Genomic DNA, 23,689 nt, shown 5'->3' with positions numbered 1-23,689 from the left:
GGAGGCCTTTGGGTGTGATGTAAAGGACTTTGTATGCTTTGGGACTCTTTTGTTACTATGCTTGTAGCTTCTGTAAAACACTTGCTGCTTTTCCATTTAAACTTTCCATCATTTTTGCAATCTATCTGTGTGAGCGTCATTCTTTTGCCCCTTTCAGGGGCAATAGAGGATCTGTCTGGCCTCAAACCAGAACAGCCACCTACCTATGCATAACAGATAATACTGTGTTCTTGTAACACCAAGCTGCGTGATTGTGTCAATCTGCTATAGGGTAAGGATACACCAAACAGACCAAGGCTACTTGTATGAATTTCAACAAGGCCAAGTGCCAGGTTCTGCACTTGGGTGATGTAGTGGGTTAAGATACCAACTTTGCCACCACAGGCAAAAGAAAGACTTAGACAAAATGGATTGCAAAAATTCTGGAAAGTTTAAATGGAGGAAAAAAAAAAAGTTTTACAGAAAACCACAAGCACTGTGACAAAGAGAGAGAGATCCCAGAACATACCCAAGAACATCCCATACCCCCAACTGGGGCGTACACCCAAACACCCCCCTCAGGGCTCTTCCCTACCCCCACCCAACCCAGCCTTGGTCCTGGGCAGGCCCAAGGAAGGCAGCTCAGCCCATTACCTAGGCAGCAGCGAGGGAGGAAAGAGAGAGGGAGGACCCCGCACTGATGTTTTATAGGGGAGCAAGACGTTATGGGGATGAAATACCTGGCTTCCTGTGACCACCCACTGGGCTGCCCCCCCCTTCTTTGGGACATCTCAGGTGTGGCCTGTGCAGTGGCATCAGGGGCCAGCCCCCAGCCTAAGCCACCACAGGTGACAACAACCCCATGGTAAGTTACAGACCTGGAGATGTATTGTTGGAAAGCTGCAACTTGGAAAGGGTATTGGTTGATAGTCAACTGAACATGAGTCAGCAGTGTGGCCTGGTGGCCAAGAAAGCTAATGGCATCCTTGCTTGTATTAGAAACATTGCAGCCAGCAAGAACAGGGAGGTGATCACCCCTCTACACAGCACTGGTGAGGCTATACCTCAAGTACTGTGTTCAGTTCTGGGCCACTCACAATAGGAAGGATATTGAGGTGCTGGAGAGTTTTCAGAGAAGGGCAGTGAGGCTCTTAAAGGGCCTGGGGCACACAACCTGTGAGGAGCATCTGAGGAAGTTGGGGTTGTTCAGTCTAGAGAAGAGGAGGCTGAGGGCAGACCATATAGCTCTCTACAACTATCTGAAGGGAGGTTGGAGTAAGGAGGGGGCAGCCGCTTCTCCTTGATGACAAGCAACAACACTAGAGCACTAGAGGAAATGGTGACAAGCTGTGCCAGGAAATATTTCTTCACTGAAAGGGTTATCAAATATTGGAATGATCTGCACAGGACAGTGATGGAGTCACCATTCCTGGAGGAGCTGAAGAGGCATGTGGACCTGAAGCTTAGGGTCATAGTTTAGTGTTGACCCTTCAGTGATGGGTCAGAGCTTGGACTGGATGATCTTTGAAGTCTCTTCCAACTAGACATAGTCTGTGATTCTGTGATCATTTGACAATGGAAATAGTGTTATAAAACACATTTATTACTAATTACTAGTAAAACATCTATATCAAGTAGGACATGCTAAAATTCATTAGGATGTCTTTGTATCTGTCTGCTCATTAAAGCATCCTATCATTCCATCCAGTTCTCTGAACAGCCTAATGTAGTTCTGGAGAGTCTTTTGGATTCCTCAGATTATTAAAATGTTCGAGTTAATTCCTCTACTGTGTCATTCACTATGCTGTTTTATGGCCTTTGCCTACTGCATATCACAATGAGATTCGAAATACATTTAGATGTGTAAAAATGAGCATGGATGGAAGGTCTGTGTCACGGTTTGAGGATGGGCGCCTATAAGAAAACATAGAAAAGTCCTCCAAGAGGCTAGATAGGTCTAGGAGGTACACCAGAAAGTGCAATTTTTGTTATTTCATTCCTAGAATGCCTGCATCCAGCCTTTATAAGGGGATCTTTTCAAAGTAATACTGGAGTAACACTGTCTTTCCTCCAGTCCTCAGGTACCTCCACTGTTCACCATGGCCTTTCAAAAATTATGGAGACTGGGTTAGAATAACCTTAGCAGCTCCCTCTGCACACGTGATTGCATCCCTTTGGAGCTCATGGATTTGTGGATATTTAGCTTGTCAAGATCAACTCTAGACCAGTCATTCCCAAATAAGAGAGATTCTTCCTTCCTCCTGACTTCCTCTCTTACATCCAGGGACTGGTATTCCTGAAGGTCAGTCTTAGCAGTAAAAACTGAAGAAGTAAAAAGAAGATATTCAAAATTCTGCCTTTTTTCTATCTGTCACCAGGTCTACCCTGTTGTGCAGCAGACTACTTTTTGCCTTGTATTCCTTTTCCTGTTAATGTGCTTGAAGAAGCCCTTCTTGTTATCTTTTACATTCTTTATCAGGTTTAATTCCAAGTGGGCTTCTGATTGCAACATTACATACTCTGACAATGTTCCTATATATCTCCCAAGTGGCCAGTTCCTTTTCCCACATACTGTGAATTTCCATCTTTCTTTTGAGATTTCTCAGAATCTACTTGTTCATCCACAGAGGTCTTCTGTCTCCCTTGCTTGACTTCTTAGTCATGCATACTCTGATCTTGAACTTGTAGGAGGTGGTCTTTGAATATTAACCAGCTTTCTTTCACCTCCCTCCCTTCTAGAGGAATTGCTCCAAGAGGAGACTTAGAAGGGACCTTATCACTCTCTACAACTACCTAAAAGTCAGTTGTAGTCAGGTAGGGGTCAGGCTCTCCTCCCAGGCAACTAGTGAAAGGACAAAAGAGCATGGTATGAAGCTGCACCAGGTGAGGTTTAAGTTGGATAGTATGAAGCACTTCCTCACAGAAAGTGTGATTAGGCACTGGAATGGACTGCCCAGGGAAGTGGTAGAATCACCGTCACTGGAGGTCTTTACAAAAAGATTCAATGTGGCACTTGGTGGCATGGTTTAGCTGATGTTGTGGTCTTAGGTCATAAACAGGACTTGATGATCTTGAAGGTCTTTTCCAGCCTCAATAATTCTGTGACTGTGAAGAGGTCAAAGTTGGTTCTCCTGAAGTCCAGTGCTGCAGCTTTATTACTACCCTTCTTCACCTTCACATGATCCTGAACTCCACAACCTCATGGTCACTGCAGCCAAGGCTGTCCTCAATCTTCACACCCCCAACTAGATCTTTTGGTATATTAGCACAAGGTCCAGAAGCACACCTGTCTCCTTGTAGAGTATTCCACTCTGTGTCGAAAAGTTATTGTGAATGCACTGCAGGAATCTGTTTGTGCACCACTGTGTTGCCTTTTCAGCAAATACCAAGATGGCTGAAGGCTGACATTGCCTCACCATTTTCCTCTTCCTGGTCAGGTGGCCACCCATTGCAATCACAGCCATACTTGCCTTTCCTATAGTACTCATGCATTTTCAACATATTCTTCTTCCTCAGCCAAGCAAAGTTCAAAATGGTCCACTTGCTCTCTCACATAAAAGAACTCCACTACCTTGTTTTGCTGGTCTGCCTTTCTTAAGAAGTATGTAGCTGTATGTGACAGCATTCCAGTCATGCACACCATCACACCATGTCTCTCTAACTGCAGTGAAATCATGGCCCTGTGACCACACCCACGTATCTAGTTCTTGTGTATTGCCCATTCTGTGTGTGGTGATGTACAGGCATTTCAAAGGGGTAGTGGAGTAAGAAGGTTTCCCTGGAGACATGCAAGAGAATCCATTACAATCATATACACCTTTGAAGTATTCAGCCTTCTGGCTATCATCTTGGAAGGCAGATAAGGAGCATTTGTTGCTGCATTAGCAAATGTTTTCTTTAAATACTGTTATCTACAGATAATAAGCTTCAAAGATTTTCTTGTAAATGAGAAAAGGGGTATTTTTATATTTTTCTGTCACCTTACAACTTGATACTTCCTCCACTGATAGGTGGAGATTGTAAATAGAGCCAAAGAAGATAAAAAAGGGACCAAAACTGTCATCATCTGAGTCTCTGCATTAAGGTTTTGAGCCACAAATAAAAGGATCCTGTTAGAGACTTGCATGTCACAAGTTTAGGGATTTCTCTACCCCTTAACCATAAAAAAAAAGCCTATATTATTGAGAAGCATAGACATTGCACTCTTTTTGTGATTTTTGAGGAGGTTCCTATTAGAAAGGCAGAAGTTGTGAAAATCCATCTAATCTATGTGCCTTTTGGAATTGCTTGTATAGGGCTACATAGTTGTCCAAGGAGAACTGTACATGGGTGGAATGGTAGCTCACATGAGTCACACTTACATGGAGAGGAGGTGTGGTAGTTTCAGGCTATGCCTTTAAAAATTTTCCCCAGATCTTGAACAGAAAGTGGTAGAATGTAAATAAATCACTATTGGGTGTAAAAAGGAAAATAATGATAGTTCTAAACAATAGCATTGGAGATGTATCTACCATAATATTTAGTTTGCAAAACAATTTCTCTCTCTCTTTGCTTCTTCAGTTCTGGCTAATGCTTCTTCTGGCTTTACTGACCTTGACTGCACTGCTATTTTGTGTCTGGTATTAACTTCTCTGCTCTATCTCTTGTCCTTTTTGTGTACAGGGGAGTAGGAAGAGGAGCAGAGTGGGGAGAAGCTATTAGCTTCCCCTGGTCTTTGGCCAGAAGGGTTCTTGTGCTGTTTATTAATTGTAAATATCTGTAAATATTATAAACACTGTATGTTTTGTAAACATTCATTGCATTTCATTGTAGATTGCAGTTTTGCTTATAAATACAGCTTTCATTTGCTTCTAACTGAGCTGGTCTAGCAAATCTAATGTTGTGGGGAAATTGTCAAGCCACTGCAGGAGGTAACTGTCCTGAAAGGACAAAGCTTACAAATGCCCTGAACCAGACAATGGAGCAGGAGCCAGGAGGTCTGTTTTATCAGGAGACTGCCCACATTGCCCAGGCTTTTCTGAATATTCCCTGGGGTCCAGGTGGGCCAGATGTGTGTGCCTTTGGCCATATATGGAGAAAATTGATTCTATAGGTTAAGGTAACAGGTTTCTATCTCTTAATCTTTGTTGTCATTGGCCATCACGTCTTGGAAAAATCTATGAATACTAGCCCACACAGTGAGTTCCTTGCCTTGCCTTGTCCAAGATCTGGGAGAAGCCACAAGCCTTAACCCTGCAAATCTGTGAGTATGCAGTATTGCAAGTTTATGCACTTACACTAAAATCCCAAAGAGTAGCAAAGTTCATAGCAGTTGCTTCTTCAGCTCTCGGAACAGTTTTTCTAGGTAAAGAGCCATACGGCTTCCCCATCAATGCCTGCAATCAAATATTAAGACTGATTTACATCTTAAAGCAAAATAACAACAAAGAGAAGGGACAGTAGTGATCTGTCATTTCATATGAAGACTTGCTTTATGTTCCTAAACCCCTTAGTAAAGATGACCTACTTCTCCAATTCTTTGTATTGCTCTTCACAATACAATTGAAGCCATGATTAGAGAATGCATTGATGGTGTTTTCTATATAGAAAATGATGTTCCACTACTATCAACAGATTGTCAGACTCTGCCTCTTGGTGTTTGTGTTACAGACAAGACCAGAACATTCATTTTTCTTGAATCATAGATTTTATTGCTTTTTTAAACTGAAATGTATGGCAAGTTTATAAGGATTCAGTTTTAGGATTCTGACAATCCCACTGCTGCTGGCAAGATTCTTGCTCAGCCACCAAGCATACATTCTCACAGGGTGCTTTCTAGGTTTTGCCCTGAAAACTGTTGGGCATTTTCTCTCATTTAGCTTCAATGGAAGGCGAATCATGCTATTGAAAAAGCTTCTGGAAATTCCTACCTCTTTCCCATCTGCTTACTAAAAGATAGGACAAGAAAGAGATTGTGGAACAGTAAAATCAGGAAGATGACACAATGCTTTTAATTCCATATAAGCCCTCTTTCTAGGAAGGCAATAAGGTGGCTGAAGGAAACTAAAAAGACAATATATTTCACAGGAGTGATTTCTGCTTGAATTATATCTGTTTTGAGCAGCCTAATTAACAGTGATGCTGTACACAGAGCAAAATATAAGGGCTGTCTCTTGTGACTTTGTCTCCTTGTTGAGCCTTATCAGCATGTGAGTGTTAAAGCAACTGAAAAGGATTCATGTCTCAGAAGCCTGGAATGTATCTTTCTAGTGCAGTATTCATTTTAGTCAAGGTACTCCACTTGGCAGCTTCTTAGTCTTAGTTACCTCTCCATAGAAAATAAAAATACTATTTTTAGCACCATACCAGACCACAACAACAACAAAAAAAAACACTTCCAGAATACAACTCTCTACACATTTTTTTTTTAGGACATCTCTCTGTAGAGATAACTGTCCACAGAGAAAGCAGATCTTTACAGTCTTAGTAGGCTTTACTATTTTTAAATGGAGCATAAAGAGGTTACAAGCTTATTTAAAGGTCCAATGCTATGAAACCACACTGCAAAGACAGAAATTCACATAACAATTCCTAAGATTCCCACCTCAGGCACCATTACAAGTCCAAAGGTCAGTCCAAAAAGAATCATGTTTATTCCATACATCCAGCGTAAAAATATGAAATAAGATGCTACTGATGAGCCAAAGTGACCTATGAAAACATGAGATGTGAAAAAGGGAGATAAGTTATTCTTCCTATGTTATTTTACTTCAAGATGAAGTTTAATTAAAATAAATAAAATCAAGGGAGGTTTTTTTATTTTCTTCATTAACATAATTGTAGTACCTGTTTTTTGAGATTACATACTAGCACTCCCTGACCTGGCAGAGAGGAGAGAAAAGAAATAAAAAATGTATAAGTATTATTTATACAAAGTATTTAATGTCATATAAAAACCATGGTATATACTAATATCAAATCCTGTAGTGGCAGGATTCAAAGAAAAACACATTCTTCCTTCCTTGCTTCCTTGCTTCCTTGCTTCCTTCCTTCCTTCCTTCCTTCCTTTTTTTTTTTCTTTTCCTGGTCATTTTCTGTCTGGTGTGGATTGTTAACATTAAGCCAGCACCAATCTACTTTTAATAGGAAGAAGCACAGAATAAGTGAGTGAGGATAGTCTTTCCAAGGACACAAAATACATCTGAACACTGGTATTTGAGTGCTTACCAGGGAATGATATATGCAAGTATTTGTGCTCTTTCTTTCTCTTACTTTGTGTCCTCTTATTTATGTGCTACATCTGCACCCAAGTGCGGAGGCAGTCCCTTCACCAGGCACACAGATGAAGTCTGGGACTTCACTTGCTCTAGACCCCTGGCCCAGATCTCTGTGAAGAAGAGGGTGCAGGGGAAGCAGTGAGCACTAAGAGCCTGATTTGACCAACAGTGCAAGTCAGGCCAAACCGAAGTAACAGTTCAAATTCAATCCCAGCTTGCTCCACTGCAGCTCTGCTCAATACAGGATAGCTGAGCGTCACGCTAATTTGTCTGTCAGAGTTAGCAAAATAACAGGTTTTGGTTCTGTTATCAGTCATTCATACGGAAAAATGTGACATTTGTATTTTTTTACATGCAGTCTAGTTAAGGAACATGATGTACTCTGATGGTAAATAATGAGAAATAATTCTCTTTGTTTTGCAAGCCTCATAATGGACTCATTCTGTAAAATGAGGTTAACATAGCTGATGCTATTTGGGACATACATGTGTGTGTTTTAATAAACCAACAAAATCAGTAGAAAAATTAATGTACTTAAATTAGTATAATCCCAGAATATAGAGTTAACTGGTAAGAGGCATTTATCAGGGCTGTGCAGAAGGAGGAGCAAACCATTCTGCCAAATATTTCAGCGTTTCAAAATCTGCCTTGTTCACAGTCCAAAATGAAAACAGAATGAAGAAGTAGGCAGTCTTAGCAGCGGCCTACATATGGGGAACTCTGGGTAAAAGCGTAAAGAAAGAGGCTTTGAGTTAGTCAGTATGCCTGTGATATGCTGATTACCCAATTACATCCCAACTATAGGCTTTTTTTATACTAAGGGTTTTAAAAAAAAAAAAGTTCAGGAAATTTGGAATATTTCTAATTTCAGTATACCACTCCATGCTACATCAAGCATTAGTTCCTTTGCTTGAATCATAATATCCCCATTCTTTTGGTAATGGCTTCTTTTCATGTACTCAGTCATAGCTCCTGTATCAGCTATCCTGATGAACTCAGTGCCGTGCACGCATCTGGAACATCGGCATAAAGGCATTTTGTTGGAATTACATGCATCAATATAGTTACGGCAAGTCACACTGCACAGACTGTACATAGGATTTTTCACCACTGAGGCAAAAAAGAGTAATACTTTAAAATAGACTTTGGCCATCATTTCCTCCATCCAGAGCCTCAGCATTCTATACATTGGCATGCAGATCGGCATGTATAGTATAAATTTCAGTAGGGGAATGAAGCAGCTCACTCCTCAATCCCAACACAACTCATAAAATTGCCTTGCACTGAATGTCCATCCTGTCTCTTTTTTTAAGTATATAACTTCATATTTCCATCTTTCTTAAACATCAAAACCCCAACAGCAGGTTTGTGATGCAGGGATGCAGCACAGCAGAACTTGATGCCTTTTGCTCTGAGGCTGCACTCCATGTGCTAGACTCTCATTTTGAAGCAAGAAGCCTACCTCAGATAGCCCTGCACTTCAGGCTGATACCTGCTCTTTCTAAATAGCTGGTGACCTAAGAAAGTTAGCATCAGTGCAACATGATCAATGTAGTACATGACCTACCTTCGCACGAATTAAGATGGAAAAACAGGTTTCTAGCAAAAAAGATTTTTTTGGCCTCTATAAGTCTTAATGTATCTTAATCTCTAATCTTTACCCTTAAGCACAGTAATGGTTTGAGCCAAAACCCATACAAACAAGCTACACCATTCTGAGCAATGCTTGCTGCATGACAGAAGCGGGGCTCTCAGGATGTTATGGAGTTTGTAAAGTACCTTGTTCCAGGCTGGGGGCTGGGCTTTCTCCTTTTTGCTTTTGATTTTCATGCAGATAGCATGGTGCAGGTTCCTGTACGGATTTAGGTCAGGTATTTTCCTTTTATTATTTTTCTCTCTTGGTGCAATCTGATATCCCTGTGCTAGATTAGTAAATCATTGGTGTACCTTAACTATAACTCCTTACTTTCCTTCTGTTATTCTCTGCAAGTGGGGGAGAGAGAGAGAAGGGAGAGGAGATAGGGAAGGAAGAGCAGGCAGGTAAACCAATTTAAAGTGCATTAACCTGTTACATACACAGACTAGATTTCTTCCATTTCAGTTTCTGATTCTTCTCCTTTTTTAATATCTGAATGCCATTTTTTTTCCTGGAACTTTACGGCTTTGTCAACTTAATCATTAAGCTGATCTTGATTTTTGTACTACAGGTTTACTAATATGTGGTACACACTGAGAGCTACTGCTCAAATTAACCAGAATCAAATAAATTGTGACTAAAAAATTCTGACTGGTGTTTCAGACCTGTGACCTTGAAGTATAGAGTTTTAGAAGAAATTACAGTTTGCCTTATTGATGTGCTGAACAGAACAAAAAATTAGAAAAAAGAGTAAACTTTATAATCTACCCACTGAGATTATAAAACACTGTGATTTTTAGACCTTCCAGGTGGCAACAAAAATGTTATTCACTGCAAATTAAAAAAAAATAATAATACAAAAGCAGGACTGGAAAAAAAATCATCCTGTTCTACTTTGTCATTCTGGTTTTATAAGGAAAGAAATATGCCTATTGTAAATGATTTCTAGAAGAATATTTTATGCTAGAATTACTCCTTTACAGAAGCTTGCAGAAACATTGTTCTCAAATATCTTCAAGACATCTATTATGTGTCCAGGTCAGTAAGAGATCACTTGCATCTTGCTGTACACATATGTAACATCTTCTTTCTAAACAACACCTTAAGTGAATAGATCATCTGCTCATCAGTCTGTAGACCTTGTGTTTACGGCAATTATATGAATTCTCCTCAAGGATTATTTTGTAGTCCAAAACTCCACAAAATTCACAATTTGTCATTTTACTAGTCTTCTGCTATTCTAGTTATTGTGTTTTGATGCAATGCACAGCTCCTTCCAAAGGCAGCTAGAATGTTTCCATTGTACTCTCATTTGAATTTAATCAATGGCAGAACCACTCAGGTGCCCATGCAGTTAAATCAAACTTCCTTCAACAAGAAGGCTGAAGTTTAAAATTATCACTTGAACTGAAAAACAAAGGAGTCTTGTGCCAAAAAGCTACTCTTAAACATACATGCAGTACTAATGAGAATTTTTTTTATATTTATGGGGACATTGAAGACCATTACTATTTTTTCTGTGTTGAAAACAAGCAAAACAGCATGAAAATATCTCCTACATAAGGCTCAAGATGAAGGGAAAAAAATCACAGAAATAATTGCAGTATAAAAACAAACAAAGAAAAACAAAAACACCCCACCTTTTCTAGGATTAGCTTCAACACTGGCTCCTGAGATGCTGCTTCCATATTGAAGATTTTTATCCATAAGGTGACTAACACTCACTCAAGGAAATTTTCACCTAACTATAATATCAAACTTGATAATTATTAATGAAAATTAAATACTCACTGATTTTATACTACATTTCAAATACAGATAAGTATTTCTAAAATACTGATAAATAATTTACCATTTTTAAATGCATCATAAATATGACATCAGACACTTACTTTCAATCTCCTTAATTTTCATTTCCCAAGGTATGCAGGCTGTCTTAAAATTTTCAAAATCTCTTTGAAATTTCATCCATTTCTGAAAAAAGTCACAGATTAAAAATCTCAACATAATTTCGATGCCCAAATGTTCAGTTTCTCCTTTAGCTAATATAACCTCTTAACTATCCACAGTGTCCTTTGATAGAGCCCACTTAAGGGAATCACTATCTTATCAAGAAATACCTTATTTTTGTTTATTCTGAATATGCCTCCTACTGACTTTGTGGGAAATCTCTATTTCCTGTACAAGAGGAATGGTTAAATAATCCTTCCTTTTATGTTATTTATTATTTTTACAATTATTTCTGAGAATTTATTTATTTCCTTTGCTATTCAAAATTCAGACCTGGAGCTTGAGCTGTTTCATTTAACTGCAATTACTCCACCCAGTAGTTTATCCATTGGATAAGTGTAACTTCTGTAACTGAGATTCCTGTGCCCAGCTGAGTCTGAAAGCTGCTTCTTTTTTTTTTTTTTCCCCTTTTTTTTTTTTCGTGAACATTAATGCTTATAAGATGCAACTGCAGAAAATCCAGTCTAAGGGCAAGCCTAGCAAAAACTCATGCCAAATATTCTTAACAACATTCTGCATCAGTATTTTAGTTTGGAGCAAGAATGTGTTTTTGAAATTAATCTCCCACATTATCACAATTTACCACTACATTTTTTACACTGTAAAGCAGTGTGACAGCATAAAACTAAGACACAAGTTGTACTTAATGAGTGTCCTTGAGGAAAATGTCAATCCACATCCACTTCCACTGGATGGCACCCGAAGACCTTCCACAACGCATAGTGTATGATCTTATGGTCCTTAGTAAACACTGATCAGCCTTTCGCTTGCAATCCTACAGAGCCATATCACTTCCTAAGACATATTCGTGGCCCCAGAGCCTTGGTTCAGTGGAGATGTCTACAGTATTTTTTTCTATGGGGTAAAAAGACACTTTTTGATCTTTCACAGAGTGCTCTCCAAGGGAAAAGTTGAGTTGTGGATTTAGTCCACAGGAAAAGAACAATTTACACCCAGAGAAATTAGCTTTCTGTTTTCATGAAAAGTATCAATCAATCTGTTAACATTCATTAGAAATCTCTCAATGTGGAAACAAAAGTGTTAAAATGTAAACAAAGGCAAGAAACTGCTTTGGAAGATGGGTATCTATTTTTTTAAAAAGCCACTACAAAAGACTCCCCATTTGAATTAAATAAATTAAGTGAAATAATCTATTTACCTTGGTCATCATCACTTTGTATGCATAGAATTTTTTTCCTTTTCCTTTTCCAAGAGCACCTTCAAACTTGTCAACAAAAAGCTGAGCTTCCCTGGAAAATAATAGCAAAAGAGAGATATAGATATTGCTACAGTCAAATTTCTGTTGTCTCTACCAGAGCAATGTAATTTTTCATGTGTTCTAATCTCTCATAGAGTTTTGTATAATCCTGTTGCCAAAGTGATATTTAGAAAGAAAAGCTCTGAGATTTTGTATTTTACAGAAGACTAATCATATGTAGTGTAAACAGAACAAGCAACTTCTAATCTACATGAATTTTGAGCTCTGAGGTCAGCCTACATTCAGTTAATGTTATCAAATATTTTTAGTTGCAGTGACTTTCTTTTGTAGTTCAGCTGCTGCCCATTTCTGCCACTCACAAACTTTCCTAATACAAACTATCCAGCCTTTGTTTCCCTGTATCTAGAATTCTTGAGGCTAGCCTTAATTTAGCTATTCAGAATTTCTGCATATACCATCTCTAACAGTAACATTCTTGGAAGAATGGGATCAGGCCCAGCCAGCATTCATTTAGGAAGAGCAGGTCCTGCCTGACCAACCTAATCACCTTCTATGATCAGATGAGCCACTTGGTGGATGTGGGGAAGGCTGTGGATGTAGTCTACCTGGACTTCAGCAAGCCCTTTGACACTGTCCCCCACAGCAAACTCCTGTCCAAGCTATCAGCCCATGGCTTGGATGGCAGCAGTCTGTGCTGGATTAGGAACTGGCTGGAGGGCCAAGCCCAGAGAGTGGTGGTGAATGGTGCCATATCCAGCTGGCAGCCAGTCACTAGTGGTGTCCTCCAGGGATTAGTGCTGGGCCCCATCCTCTTTATTTTCTTTGTAGATGATCTGGATGAGGAAATTGAGTCCATCATCAGTAAGTTTGCAGATGACACCAAGCTAAGGGCAGGTGTTGATCTGTTAGAGGGTAGAAGGGCTCTCCAGAGGGACCTTGACAGGCTGGATAGATGGGCAGAGTCCAACAGCATGAGATTTAACACAGCTAAGTGCTGGGTTCTACACATTGGCCACAACAACCCCATGCAGTGCTACAGGCTGGGGTCAGAGTGATTGGAGAGCAGCCAGGCAGAAAGGGATTTGGGGGTACTGGTTGATAGTAGGCTGAACACGAGCCAGTAGTGTGCCCAGGTGGCCAAGAAGGCCAATGGCATCCTGGCCTGCATCAGGAACAGTGTGGCCAGCAGGAGCAGGGAGGTCATTCTGCCCCTGTACTCAGCACTGGTTAGCACCTTGAGTCCTGTGTCCAGCTCTGTTTAGGAAACTGTATCCTCAGTTTAGGAAAGATGTTGACTTGTTGGAATGTGTCCAGAGAAGGGCAACAAAGCTGGTGAGGAGTTTGGAGCACAAGCCCTGTGAGGAGAGGCTGAGGGAGCTGGGGTTGCTTTTTCTGGTGAAGAGGAGGCTCAGGGGAGACCTTATTGCTGTCTACAACTACCCAAAGGGAGGTTGTAGCCAGGTGGGGGTTGGTCTCTTCTCCCAGGCAACCAGCACCAGAACAACAGAACAGTCTCAAGCTGCACCAGGGGAGGTTTAGGAAGAAGTTCTTCACAGAAAGAATGATTGGCCATTGGAATGGGCTGCTCGGGGAGGTGATGGAGTCACCATCACCGGAGGTGTTTAGGAAGAGTCTGGATGGGCTGCTTGGTGCCATGGTTTAGTTGATTAGCTAGTGTTACAGAATCACAGAATCACAGAATCACCAAGGTTGGAAGAGACCTCAAAGATCATCAAGTCCAACCTGTCACTTGTTCCTTGGGAAAAGAGACCGACTCCCAACTGGCTCCAAACTCCTTTCAGGCAGTTGTGGAGAGTAATGAGGCCTCTTCTCAATCTCCTTTTCTCCAGGCTAAACAAGCCCAGTTCCCTCAGCTGCTCCTCACCAGATCTGTTTTCCAGACCCTTCACCAGCTTCATTGCCCTTCTCTGTTCAGCAGCTCAGTGTCCTTCTAGTGAGGGCCCCAAAACTGAACCCTTTACTCAAGGTGTGGGCTCTCCAGTGTCCAGTAGAGGGGGACAATCCCTGCCCTGGTTCTGCTGGTCACACTACTCCTGATACAGGCCAGGATGCTGCTGGCCTTTAACAGAGCCACCAGAAGTTAGATGATACATTGGACTCAAAGGTCTTTTCCAACCTGGTTAACTCTATTCTATTCTGTTCTATTCTATTATGATTTTCAAAGACTTAATATGGATATCCTGTGTGATATAGTATAGGAGATCCTGCTCTGGCAGGAGGGGTTGGACTAGATGATTTTTTAAGGTCCCTTCCTGCCCCTACTATTCTGTGATTCTGTGTTTCTGGGATTCTGTGATCTATGGATTAAGACAACAAACAGATGAGATCAAAAGCATACCCATATTTCCTCTACTGAGTATGATTTTTGTTCATGACTTTCATGTGTGTCTCAGATTACTATTTGCTATTGATCCTTTAGGTAGATTGTTATAAAGTAGTGGGAAGAAGTCCATGGACAATGAAGAGAGACATCAGAGTACTGGGATGACTAGTTAAGGGATCAGGAGCACAAGCAGTGTTCTCCACTATCCCTCCAGTTGCAGGGAGTGATGAAGAAATAAACAGGAAGAACCAGCAGATCAATGCCTAGCTCTGAGTCTTTAGTCAGCTGGAAGGATGTTGACTTGCTGGAACAAGTCCACAGGAGACCAACAAAGTTGGTGAGGGGCTTGGAACACAAGCCCTACGAGGAGAGGCTGAGGGAGCTGGGGTTGTTTAGCCTGGAGAAGAGGAGACTCAGGGGTGACCTTATTACTCTCTACAACTACCTGAAGGGAGGTTGTAGACAGACGGATGTTGGTCTCTTCTCCCAGGCAACCAGTACCAGAACAAGAGGACACAGTCTCAGGCTGCACCAGGGGAGGTTCAGGCTGGATGTTAGGAAAAAGTTCTATACAGAGAGAGTGATTGCCCATTGGAATGGGCTGCCTGGGGAGGTGGTCATTGAAAGAAGGGGCAGGCCACTCAGGAGGACTACAACATTTATGTGAGGCTGTGCATCGAGAAAGTCAGATGGGCTGTGACCGTTTGACGCTGTGCCTTTAAGAAAGGGGCACACTGGCTAAATGTTTATAAAATATTTTGGTGTTCTAAACGAATTTCATTGGTAGGATTGTGGGAGGAGAGATTGGACCCAGGGGAGCTGGGAACTTTCTCTCAGTCTTCCTTCCTTTGCTGTCCCTCTCGGCTGGATCTGCTTCTGGGATTCTGGCCAACTAAGATAAGATACTAACTCCTGTGCCAGGCCTTTCTTCCTTTCCTGCCCTGTTAACCATCCACATCTCTTTTCTACCTCTATTGGGGGAGAAGGGAGGTAGGGGGGTGAAGGGGGCACAGGGAGAAGCCCCCTCTGTGGGGGGTCTGGTTTCTGGTTGAGTTTATTTGCTGTATATTCCTGTATACATTGTAAAATACCTGTATTTGTTGTGTTACATATAATCTGTTTCCTTGTAAAATATAATCTCATTTCTCCGACTGGGTTTAGCCGTGGTCTCTTTCTCATTGGGGGAGGGAAAGCAGAGCCTTTCCTTTCAAACCACCACACACACTTTTTTTTATTGGCACCCAACGTGGGGCTGGGTAATTAAGTAATTAAGTTGATTTATTGCTTGTCTCAGCCGGAGAAACGAAATTAAGATGTTGTGGGTTTTTAAGCAGTTGCTGTTTTCCGTGTGTTCTATATTGGTCTACCGGTACTGCATCGGGTTGATGTTAGACCAGATAGGTAAATATTTAATGCGTAAAATCTATTTCTGGTTTATGCATAGGATCCAGCTGTTGTATAAACACTGTTTGGGTTTTTTTCAGCTCACTAATTATGGCAATAGAACGTCTTCCACTTTGCTGATCGAGATAAGGGAGTTTAACACTTCAGGAGGTCAAAGAGTAACTTTAAGTGCTGGCTGGGATCTTAAGGTGATTTGACGGGTGTAATCCTGCTGTTGCTGATAATTAATGTCTATCTGCTGTGGGCTCTACATAGAGAGAAAAAGGTTTCTCGACCATGTTTTATGATTAAGCAAAAATCTAGAAAGCGTAGGCGTTCCTCTAAATCTGCCCCAGAGTCCTCGAGTGACGAGGAAGGGGCTGCGTCAGTTAGAAAAATAGCAAAACCTATTGGAAAAGCTGCGTTAAATGCTCCACTCTATGACTTTGGCAAGCAGCCAGGGGCGGCTCCCATTCCCAAGATGGCGACCGGTAGTGAGGCAAGATCATTTCCGTCCGCCATGACAGGACCGGAAGGGGCCCCCACGGCGGCTGGTTTAGATCAGGACCTGTCAGCTTCTATCAGGATGGCTGTAAATTCAAACACAGCTCCAGTTAAACAAGTAGCAGTCTTAAAGACCAGAGGTGGAAAGGCCAAAGCTGATCCAGGAGCTAGTGGAGCTAATGGAGGAGAAGAGCAGGAGACTGATCCCGGTGAGGGAACCTCTGCTAAACAGGCTGATCCTGGTGAGGGAACCTCTGCCAGGAAAGGGCCTGCTGGAGATGAAGAAAAGGTTCGTCTTAGAGATATAGCTGAGTTGTTGAGATCATCACAGGATGGAGATACAGCTAAGACAGCAGCTGGCAGTGGTGCTTCTCAGCTTAAAGAGATCCTTAGGAGAGTGACAGCACGATTATGGGGACAAAACGTTCAGGAAGATATGATAGATGAAGAAGAGGAAGACCTGCAGAGCTGCTCGTCACCGAGGGAGGAGATTCGCAATGTCCGCAAAGATTACCTCAGAGCAGATAAGGAACCCATCCTATCTTGGCTTGCTAGGTGTTATGACACAGGTGCTCCAGCTCTAATAGTTGGAGACAAGTCAGCAGCCCAGCTAGGAACTCTCTCAAAGGATAATGGAATAGATAGACATCTAGCCAGGATTCTTGGTAAGGTTAATCTGTGGATACGCCTTTTAATGGCGGTTTCCCTGAGATACCCTTCCCGAGATGATCTTCCATGGAATCCTAAGCCCTGGACTACCATAGATGAGGGAATTAAGCGTCTGAGAGAGTTTGCCATTAGAGAGATACTCTATGGTGACCATGATACTCTGAATCCTGACGATATTCCTGTGGCAGCTGGTCTTGCTAAAAAGCTCATCAAACTTGCTCCTTCCAATTATGCAAACATTTTGGCAAGTAGAATTGTGGCAATAAATTATGGTGGAGATCCTCCTACGGTTGGCCAATTCACTGATCAACTAAGACAATTGGATGATAGCATGACACGTGTTTCTTTGGTTTCAGCCATTGTAACGCTGTCTGGAAAAATTGAGAATTGCATGAAAGAGCTCAAAGATTCCATATACCAATTGGCACAAAGAGATAATTCCAATTCTTCCTCCAGGTGGGTGCAGGTTTCAGCTGTGAGGAATAGACGTCCTCCAAGGAGGTCATTCCAAAACAGGCCAAAGCAAAACAGACCACCAAGGCAATCACGTAGGACCATTTGGATAACTCTACGTGATCAGTTTGGTGAGAACATGAACAGGTGGGATGGTCAACCAACTTCTAATCTTTTCAGGAGAGTGAGGGAACTGCAAAGTGGCAGAACCCAGGGTAGCAATACCAGAAGGGTAGCTGTTACTTCCACAGCTCCCCAGGACAACGATGACAGCTCCAACAGTGGCTCGTTGCACCTGTGGAAATGTTCCCCACAATTAGGGGTGCCCTGCCTCCCGCCAGGGGGAGGAGAGGGATAATGGAGATAACAGAATCTATTGGGATGTGTACATCCAGTGGCCTGGCACTTCACACTTTCAGAAGTACAGGGCCTTGGTTGACACAGGAGCTCAGTGCACCATATTGCCGTCAAATTATCAGGGATCAGAGTCTATAACTATTCTGGGAGTCACTGGTGGATCTCAAGAGTTAAGTAAGGTAGAGGTTAATATAAGTCTAACTGGTAAACAGTGGAAGAAGCATACAGTTGTGACCAGACCTGATGCACCTTGTATTTTGGGAATTGATTTTCTGAGAGAAGGGCGTTTCAAGGACCCTAAAGGTTACAAATGGGCTTTTGGAGTAGCTTCTGTAGAAATTGATGGACAAAAACTGAAGCTGTCTGCTAGACCTGAACTCTCTGATGAATCCGCAGTTGTGGGACAACACAAGATTCAGGACATTAAATTGCCGGTTGCTTCTCAGACTGTGCATCACAGACAATACAGAACCAACTGTGACTCTTTGTTGCCCATTCAGAATCTGATTCGTCAGTTGGAGAGTCAGAAAGTCATCAGCAAAACTCATTCACCTTTCAACAGTCCGGTGTGGCCTGTGCGAAAGCCAAATGGAGACTGGGGTCAGACAGTGGACTACCGAGCCCTGAATGAAGTAACACCACCTATGAGTGCAGCCGTACCAGACATGATGGAACTCCAGTATGAGCTGGAATCCAAAGAGGCCAAATGGTATGCTACCATAGACATTGCTAATGCATTCTTCTCTATTCCCATAGCAGAGGAATGCAGGCCTCAGTTTGCTTTCACCTGGAGAGGAATCCAGTATACTTTCAACAGACTGCCAATGGGCTGGATCCACAGCTCCAGCATCTGTCATGCAGTAATCCATGATGCTCTGGAGGAAGGGGGTGCTCCAGAACACATCCAGTTCATCGATGATATCATCGTCTGGGGTAAAACTGCTGAGGAAGTCTACGAGAAAGGCAACAAAATCATGGACATTCTTCTGAATGCAGGTTTTGCCATCAAGAGAGACAAAGTGAAAGGTCCTACCACAGAAATCCAGTTTCTGGGAGTGCAGTGGCAGGATGGACGCCGACACATTCCAGTGGATGTGGTAAACAGAGTCTCTACCATGGCAAATCCCACAAACAAGCAAGAAACCCTACGTTTCTTGGGGATAGTGGGATTCTGGAGACTACACATTCCTGGATACAGTCAGATTGTGAAACCTCTGTATGATGTGACTCGAAAGAGGAACAGTTTCCACTGGGGACCTGAACAACAAGCAGCCTTTGACCAGATAAAGCAAGAAGTGGTACAAGCAGTGGGTCTGGGACCTGTGCGAGATGGTCCAGACATTAAGAACAGTTTGTACACGGCTGCAGGTGACAATGGTCCAACCTGGTGCTTGTGGCAAAAAGCTCCAGGTGAGACACGTGGACAACCTCTTGGTTTCTGGAGTCGAGGTTACAGAGGTTCAGAGGCTAATTACACTCCAACAGAAAAAGAGATTCTAGCTGCCTATGAAGGAGTGAAAGCAGTTTCAGAAGTGATTGGAACTGAATCACAGCTTCTCTTAGCTCCCAGATTGCCAGTTTTGAATTGGATGTTCAAAGGCAAGGGTTCCACACCACATCATGCCACAGATTCCACCTGGTCCAAGTGGATGGCTCTGATAACACAGAGAGCTCGAATGGGAAATCTTGAAAGACCTGGTCTGGTGGAGGTGATCTCAAGTTGGCCTGAAGATGCCAACTCTGCTAAACCTCCAGAGGAGAGAGTAACTCGTGCTGAGGAAGCTCATCCTTACAATGACCTTTCTGATGATGAGAAGAAGTATGCTTTGTTCACAGACGGTTGCTGTCGTCTCGTTGGGAACAAGCGAAGGTGGAAGTCTGCAGTGTGGAGTCCAACAAGCCGAGTTGCAGAGGCAAAGGATGGAGAATGAGAATCCAGTCAGTTTGCAGAGGTAAAAGCTGTCCAGCTAGCTCTCGACGTAGCTGAATGTGGGAGATGGCCAAAGCTTTATCTCTACACCGACTCATGGATGGTAGCCAATGCTCTGTGGGGTTGGCTAAAGAACTGGAAAAAGAATGGATGGCAGAGGAAAGGAAAACCCATCTGGGCAGCTGAACTGTGGCAAGACATTGCTGATCGAGTCGAGAGAATTCCAGTGAAGGTGAGACACATTGATGCTCACATTCCTAAGAGCAAAGCTACTGAGGAACAGCAGCACAACCATCAGGCAGATCTAGCTGCAAGAGTTTCTCAAGTAGACAAGGACTCTGAACTTGATCTCGACTGGAAACAACGAGGTGAGATATTCTTAGCTCGGTGGGCTCATGATTCATCAGGACATCAAGGCAGAGATGCAACATACCAATGGGCTCGCGACAGATCCATAGACATTTCCATGGATGCTATCACACAAGTCATCCATGACTGTGACATTTGTGCTGCTATTAAGAAGGCAAAACGAATTAAGCCCCTGTGGTATGGTGACAGATGGTCCAAGTACAGGTATGGTGAAGCTTGGCAGATTGACTACATCACTCTACCACGTTCTCGTTCTGGTAAGCAGTACGTGCTTACTATGGTAGAGGCGAACACCGGATGGCTGGAAACTTATGCAGTTCCACATGCAACTGCACGCAACACCATTCTTGGTCTGGAGAGACAGATCCTGTGGAGACACGGAACTCCAGAGAGGATTGAGTCAGACAACGGAACTCATTTCAAGAACAACCTTGTAAAGAGCTGGGCAAAAGAGCACGGTATTGAGTGGATTTTCCATATTCCTTACTATGCACCAGCTGCAGGGAAGATTGAATGCTACAACGGTTTGTTGAAGACCACTCTCAAAGCCATGGGAGGTGGATCTTTGAAAAACTGGGAGAAACATTTAGCACAAGCAACCTGGCTGGTGAATAGTAGAGGTTCAGTGAACCGAGCTGGACCGGCACATTCAGATCTGCTACGGAGAGTAGAAGGTGATAGAGTTCCTGTTATTAGAGAAAAGAATCTGTTAGGTAAAACTGTTTGGGTATTTTCACCCTCAGGAGAGGCTAAACCTGTCCGAGGGGTGGTTTCAGCAGAAGGTCCGGGTCACACTTATTGGGTAATGCAGGAAAATGGTCAAATTCAGTGTATTCCACAAAGAAATTTAACTTTAGCTGAAAGAGTTTAATTTCAGACTGTCGTACAGCTACAATGCGCCCAAAGGAAGAATCCCTGGGGAATCTACAGTGCACGAACCCTGAGAACCCTGAGAGCCCTGAGTCAACTGAGAGTCCCTGTGTGCCTGTTTACCTTTTCTTCACTTCGTCTGCGGAGAGACAAGCTGGTTTCCATTTTCCTATTTCCTAACTTTTTTGGACTTCTGAATCATCTACATCTGAGTATAGCCGGAACGGACTATGAACTTTACTCACGAACTGTAAATATTGTTTCTGATTGGATGGACAGGGAGAACGACCAATGAAATTGTTTACATAAAAAAAAGTGTGTGTGGTGGTTTGAAAGGAAAGGCTCTACTTTCCCTCCCCCAATGAGAAAGAGACCACGGCTAAACCCAGTCGGAGAAATGAGAGTATATTTTACAAGGAAACAGATTATATGTAACACAACAAATACAGGTATTTTACAATGTATACAGGAATATACAGCAAATAAACTCAACCAGAAACTAGACCCCCCACAGAGGGGGCTTCTCCCTGTGCCCCCTTCACCCCCCTACCTCCCTTCTCCCCCAATAGAGGTAGAAAAGAGATGTGGATGGTTAACAGGGCAGGAAAGGAAGAAAGGCCTGGCACAGGAGTTAGTATCTTGTCTTAGTTGGCCAGAATCCCAGAAGCAGATCCAGCCGAGAGGGACAGCGAAGGAAGGAAGACTGAGAAAAAGTTCCCAGCTCCCCTGGGTCCAATCTCTCCTCCCACAATCCTACCAATGAAATTCATTTAGAACACCAAAATATTTTATAAACATTTAGCCAGTGTGCCCCTTTCTTAAAGGCACAGCATCAAACGGTCACAGGGGCCAGAACCCATATACACATTAATCTAGCTTCAGCTATTAAAGAGAAGAAAAAATTATTCTACAAATATATTAGCAACAAAAAGACTAAAGAAATTTTCTGTACTTAATTTGATGCAAGGGGGAACTTAGAATGCCCCAGGTTGAGGCAGATCCTCCCTTTTCTCCCACTGGGGTAAAAAAGTTGAGACTCACACAAATGGATTGCAGAAGATGGAAAGTTTAAATGGAAAAGCAGTGAATGTTTTACAGAGAACTACAAGCACAATGACAAATAGGATCACAAAGCATACAGAGTCCCTCACAGCATACCCAGAAGCCTCCCAGCACTCCCCTTCTCCCTACTTGAGGGTATACCCAAAATCCCCAGGGCTTTTTCTTCCCTCCCTCCACTGTTAGGCTAATCTCAGCTGGCCAGATCTGAGATTGCACTTCCCCCTTCTCCTCTTGGCATTAGGCCTAGCCAGGCCCAAGAGGCCTTGAGATAACTCCCCTTCCATTACCAGATAGGGAGCATCTCACATGGGAGCAGCAAGGAGAAGAAAGAGGAAGTGTGAGACCTTGCTGATAGATGTATAGGGAGCAGGACATTATGGGTATGAAATATGCTATTTCCTGTGTCCACCCACTGGACTGGACACTCAGGGCACCAGAGGTGTATCTTGTGTGGCAGCAGCAGGAGGCACCCATCCTAAACTGCCACACTGAGGTACTCAACACATTCTTTGCCTCAGTCTTTAGTAGGAAGACCAGCCTCCTGAGCTGAAAGGCAGAGATAGAATAGAATAGAATAGAATAGAATAGAATAGAATAGAATAGAATAGAATAGATCAGGTTAGATGACACCTTTAAGATCATCACGTCCAACCGATCAACGAATCCAACCCATCTAAACAACTAAACCATGGCACCAAATACCCCATCAAGTCTCCTTCTGAACACCTCCCATGATGGTAACTCTACCACCTCCCTGGGCAGCCCATTCCAATGGGCAATCACTCTCTCTGTATAGAACTTCTTCCTAACATCAAGCCTAAACCTCCCCTGGTGCAGCCTGAGACTGTGTCCTCTTATTCTTGTGCTGGCTGCCTGGGAAAAGTGACCAACATCCACCTGTCTACAGCCTCCCTTCAGGTAGCTGTAGAGAGCAAGAAGGTCACCCCTGAGTCTCCTCCTTTCCAGGCTAAGCAACCCCAGCTCCCTCAATCTCTCCTCATAGGGCTTGTGCTCCAAACCCCTCACCAACTTTGTTGCCCTTCTCTGGACATGTTCCAGCAAGTCAACATCCTTCCTAAACTGAGGGGCCCAAAACTGGACACAGGACTCAAGGTGTGGCCTAACCAGTGCAGTGTACAGGGGCAGAATGACCTCCCTGCTCCTGCTGGCCACACTGTTCCTGATGCAGGCCAGGATGCTCAGACAGCGCTGCTGTATGAGTATTGACTTGTGGCAGCACACTTTGATTTTGGTGGGTCCCTTTTCCTTTGGGTTTGTGCTGTGTTATCCACACATTGGATTATAAGCTTGCAGTTCTGGAGCCTTCCATCAAAGAGACACCTAGGGACTATTTCCAAATTCCTGCTCCATCCTCATGAGTACAACCAGCATTCTCTTTAGCTTTCCCTAGGGTCCTGGCTTGCCTCTGATTTTATAAGTGGGGTAAAGCTATTGTGTGGCCGAGCCTTTTCCATTTTCTGAATTCTCTAAATTGTACTAAAATTGCCCATAAGCATCCTTGCAGAATTCACAGCCATATATAACCTGTAAATAAAATCTAACTAATTTGTACATAATTTTGGGGCGGGGTGTTCAGGCAAATAAAGATAACTATATTTTTATAATTCCCACCTCATTAATCCAAATC

At 42.7% G+C, this 23,689-nt stretch overlaps 1 protein-coding gene across 1 annotated transcript in view; it reads right to left on the bottom strand.

Annotated features, from left to right (window-relative positions):
• Positions 1–23,689, bottom strand: part of TMC1 (transmembrane channel like 1) — a 98,376-nt gene that overhangs the window by 36,227 nt on the left and 38,460 nt on the right. Inside the window, exons 5-8 of the mRNA XM_054178409.1 lie at positions 12,041–12,131; positions 10,764–10,845; positions 6,563–6,669; positions 5,256–5,354 (exon numbers count right to left, since the gene is read on the bottom strand). Of these exons, the coding sequence (XP_054034384.1) occupies positions 5,256–5,354; positions 6,563–6,669; positions 10,764–10,845; positions 12,041–12,131 (379 nt within the window). The remainder of the gene's footprint in view (positions 1–5,255; positions 5,355–6,562; positions 6,670–10,763; positions 10,846–12,040; positions 12,132–23,689) is intronic.

Source organism: Dryobates pubescens, chromosome Z (genome assembly GCF_014839835.1).
Source record: "Dryobates pubescens isolate bDryPub1 chromosome Z, bDryPub1.pri, whole genome shotgun sequence".
Taxonomy (NCBI): Eukaryota; Metazoa; Chordata; class Aves; order Piciformes; family Picidae; genus Dryobates; species Dryobates pubescens.
Note: the sequence above shows the minus strand (reverse complement) of the source record. Positions and strands in the feature narration are given on the sequence as shown.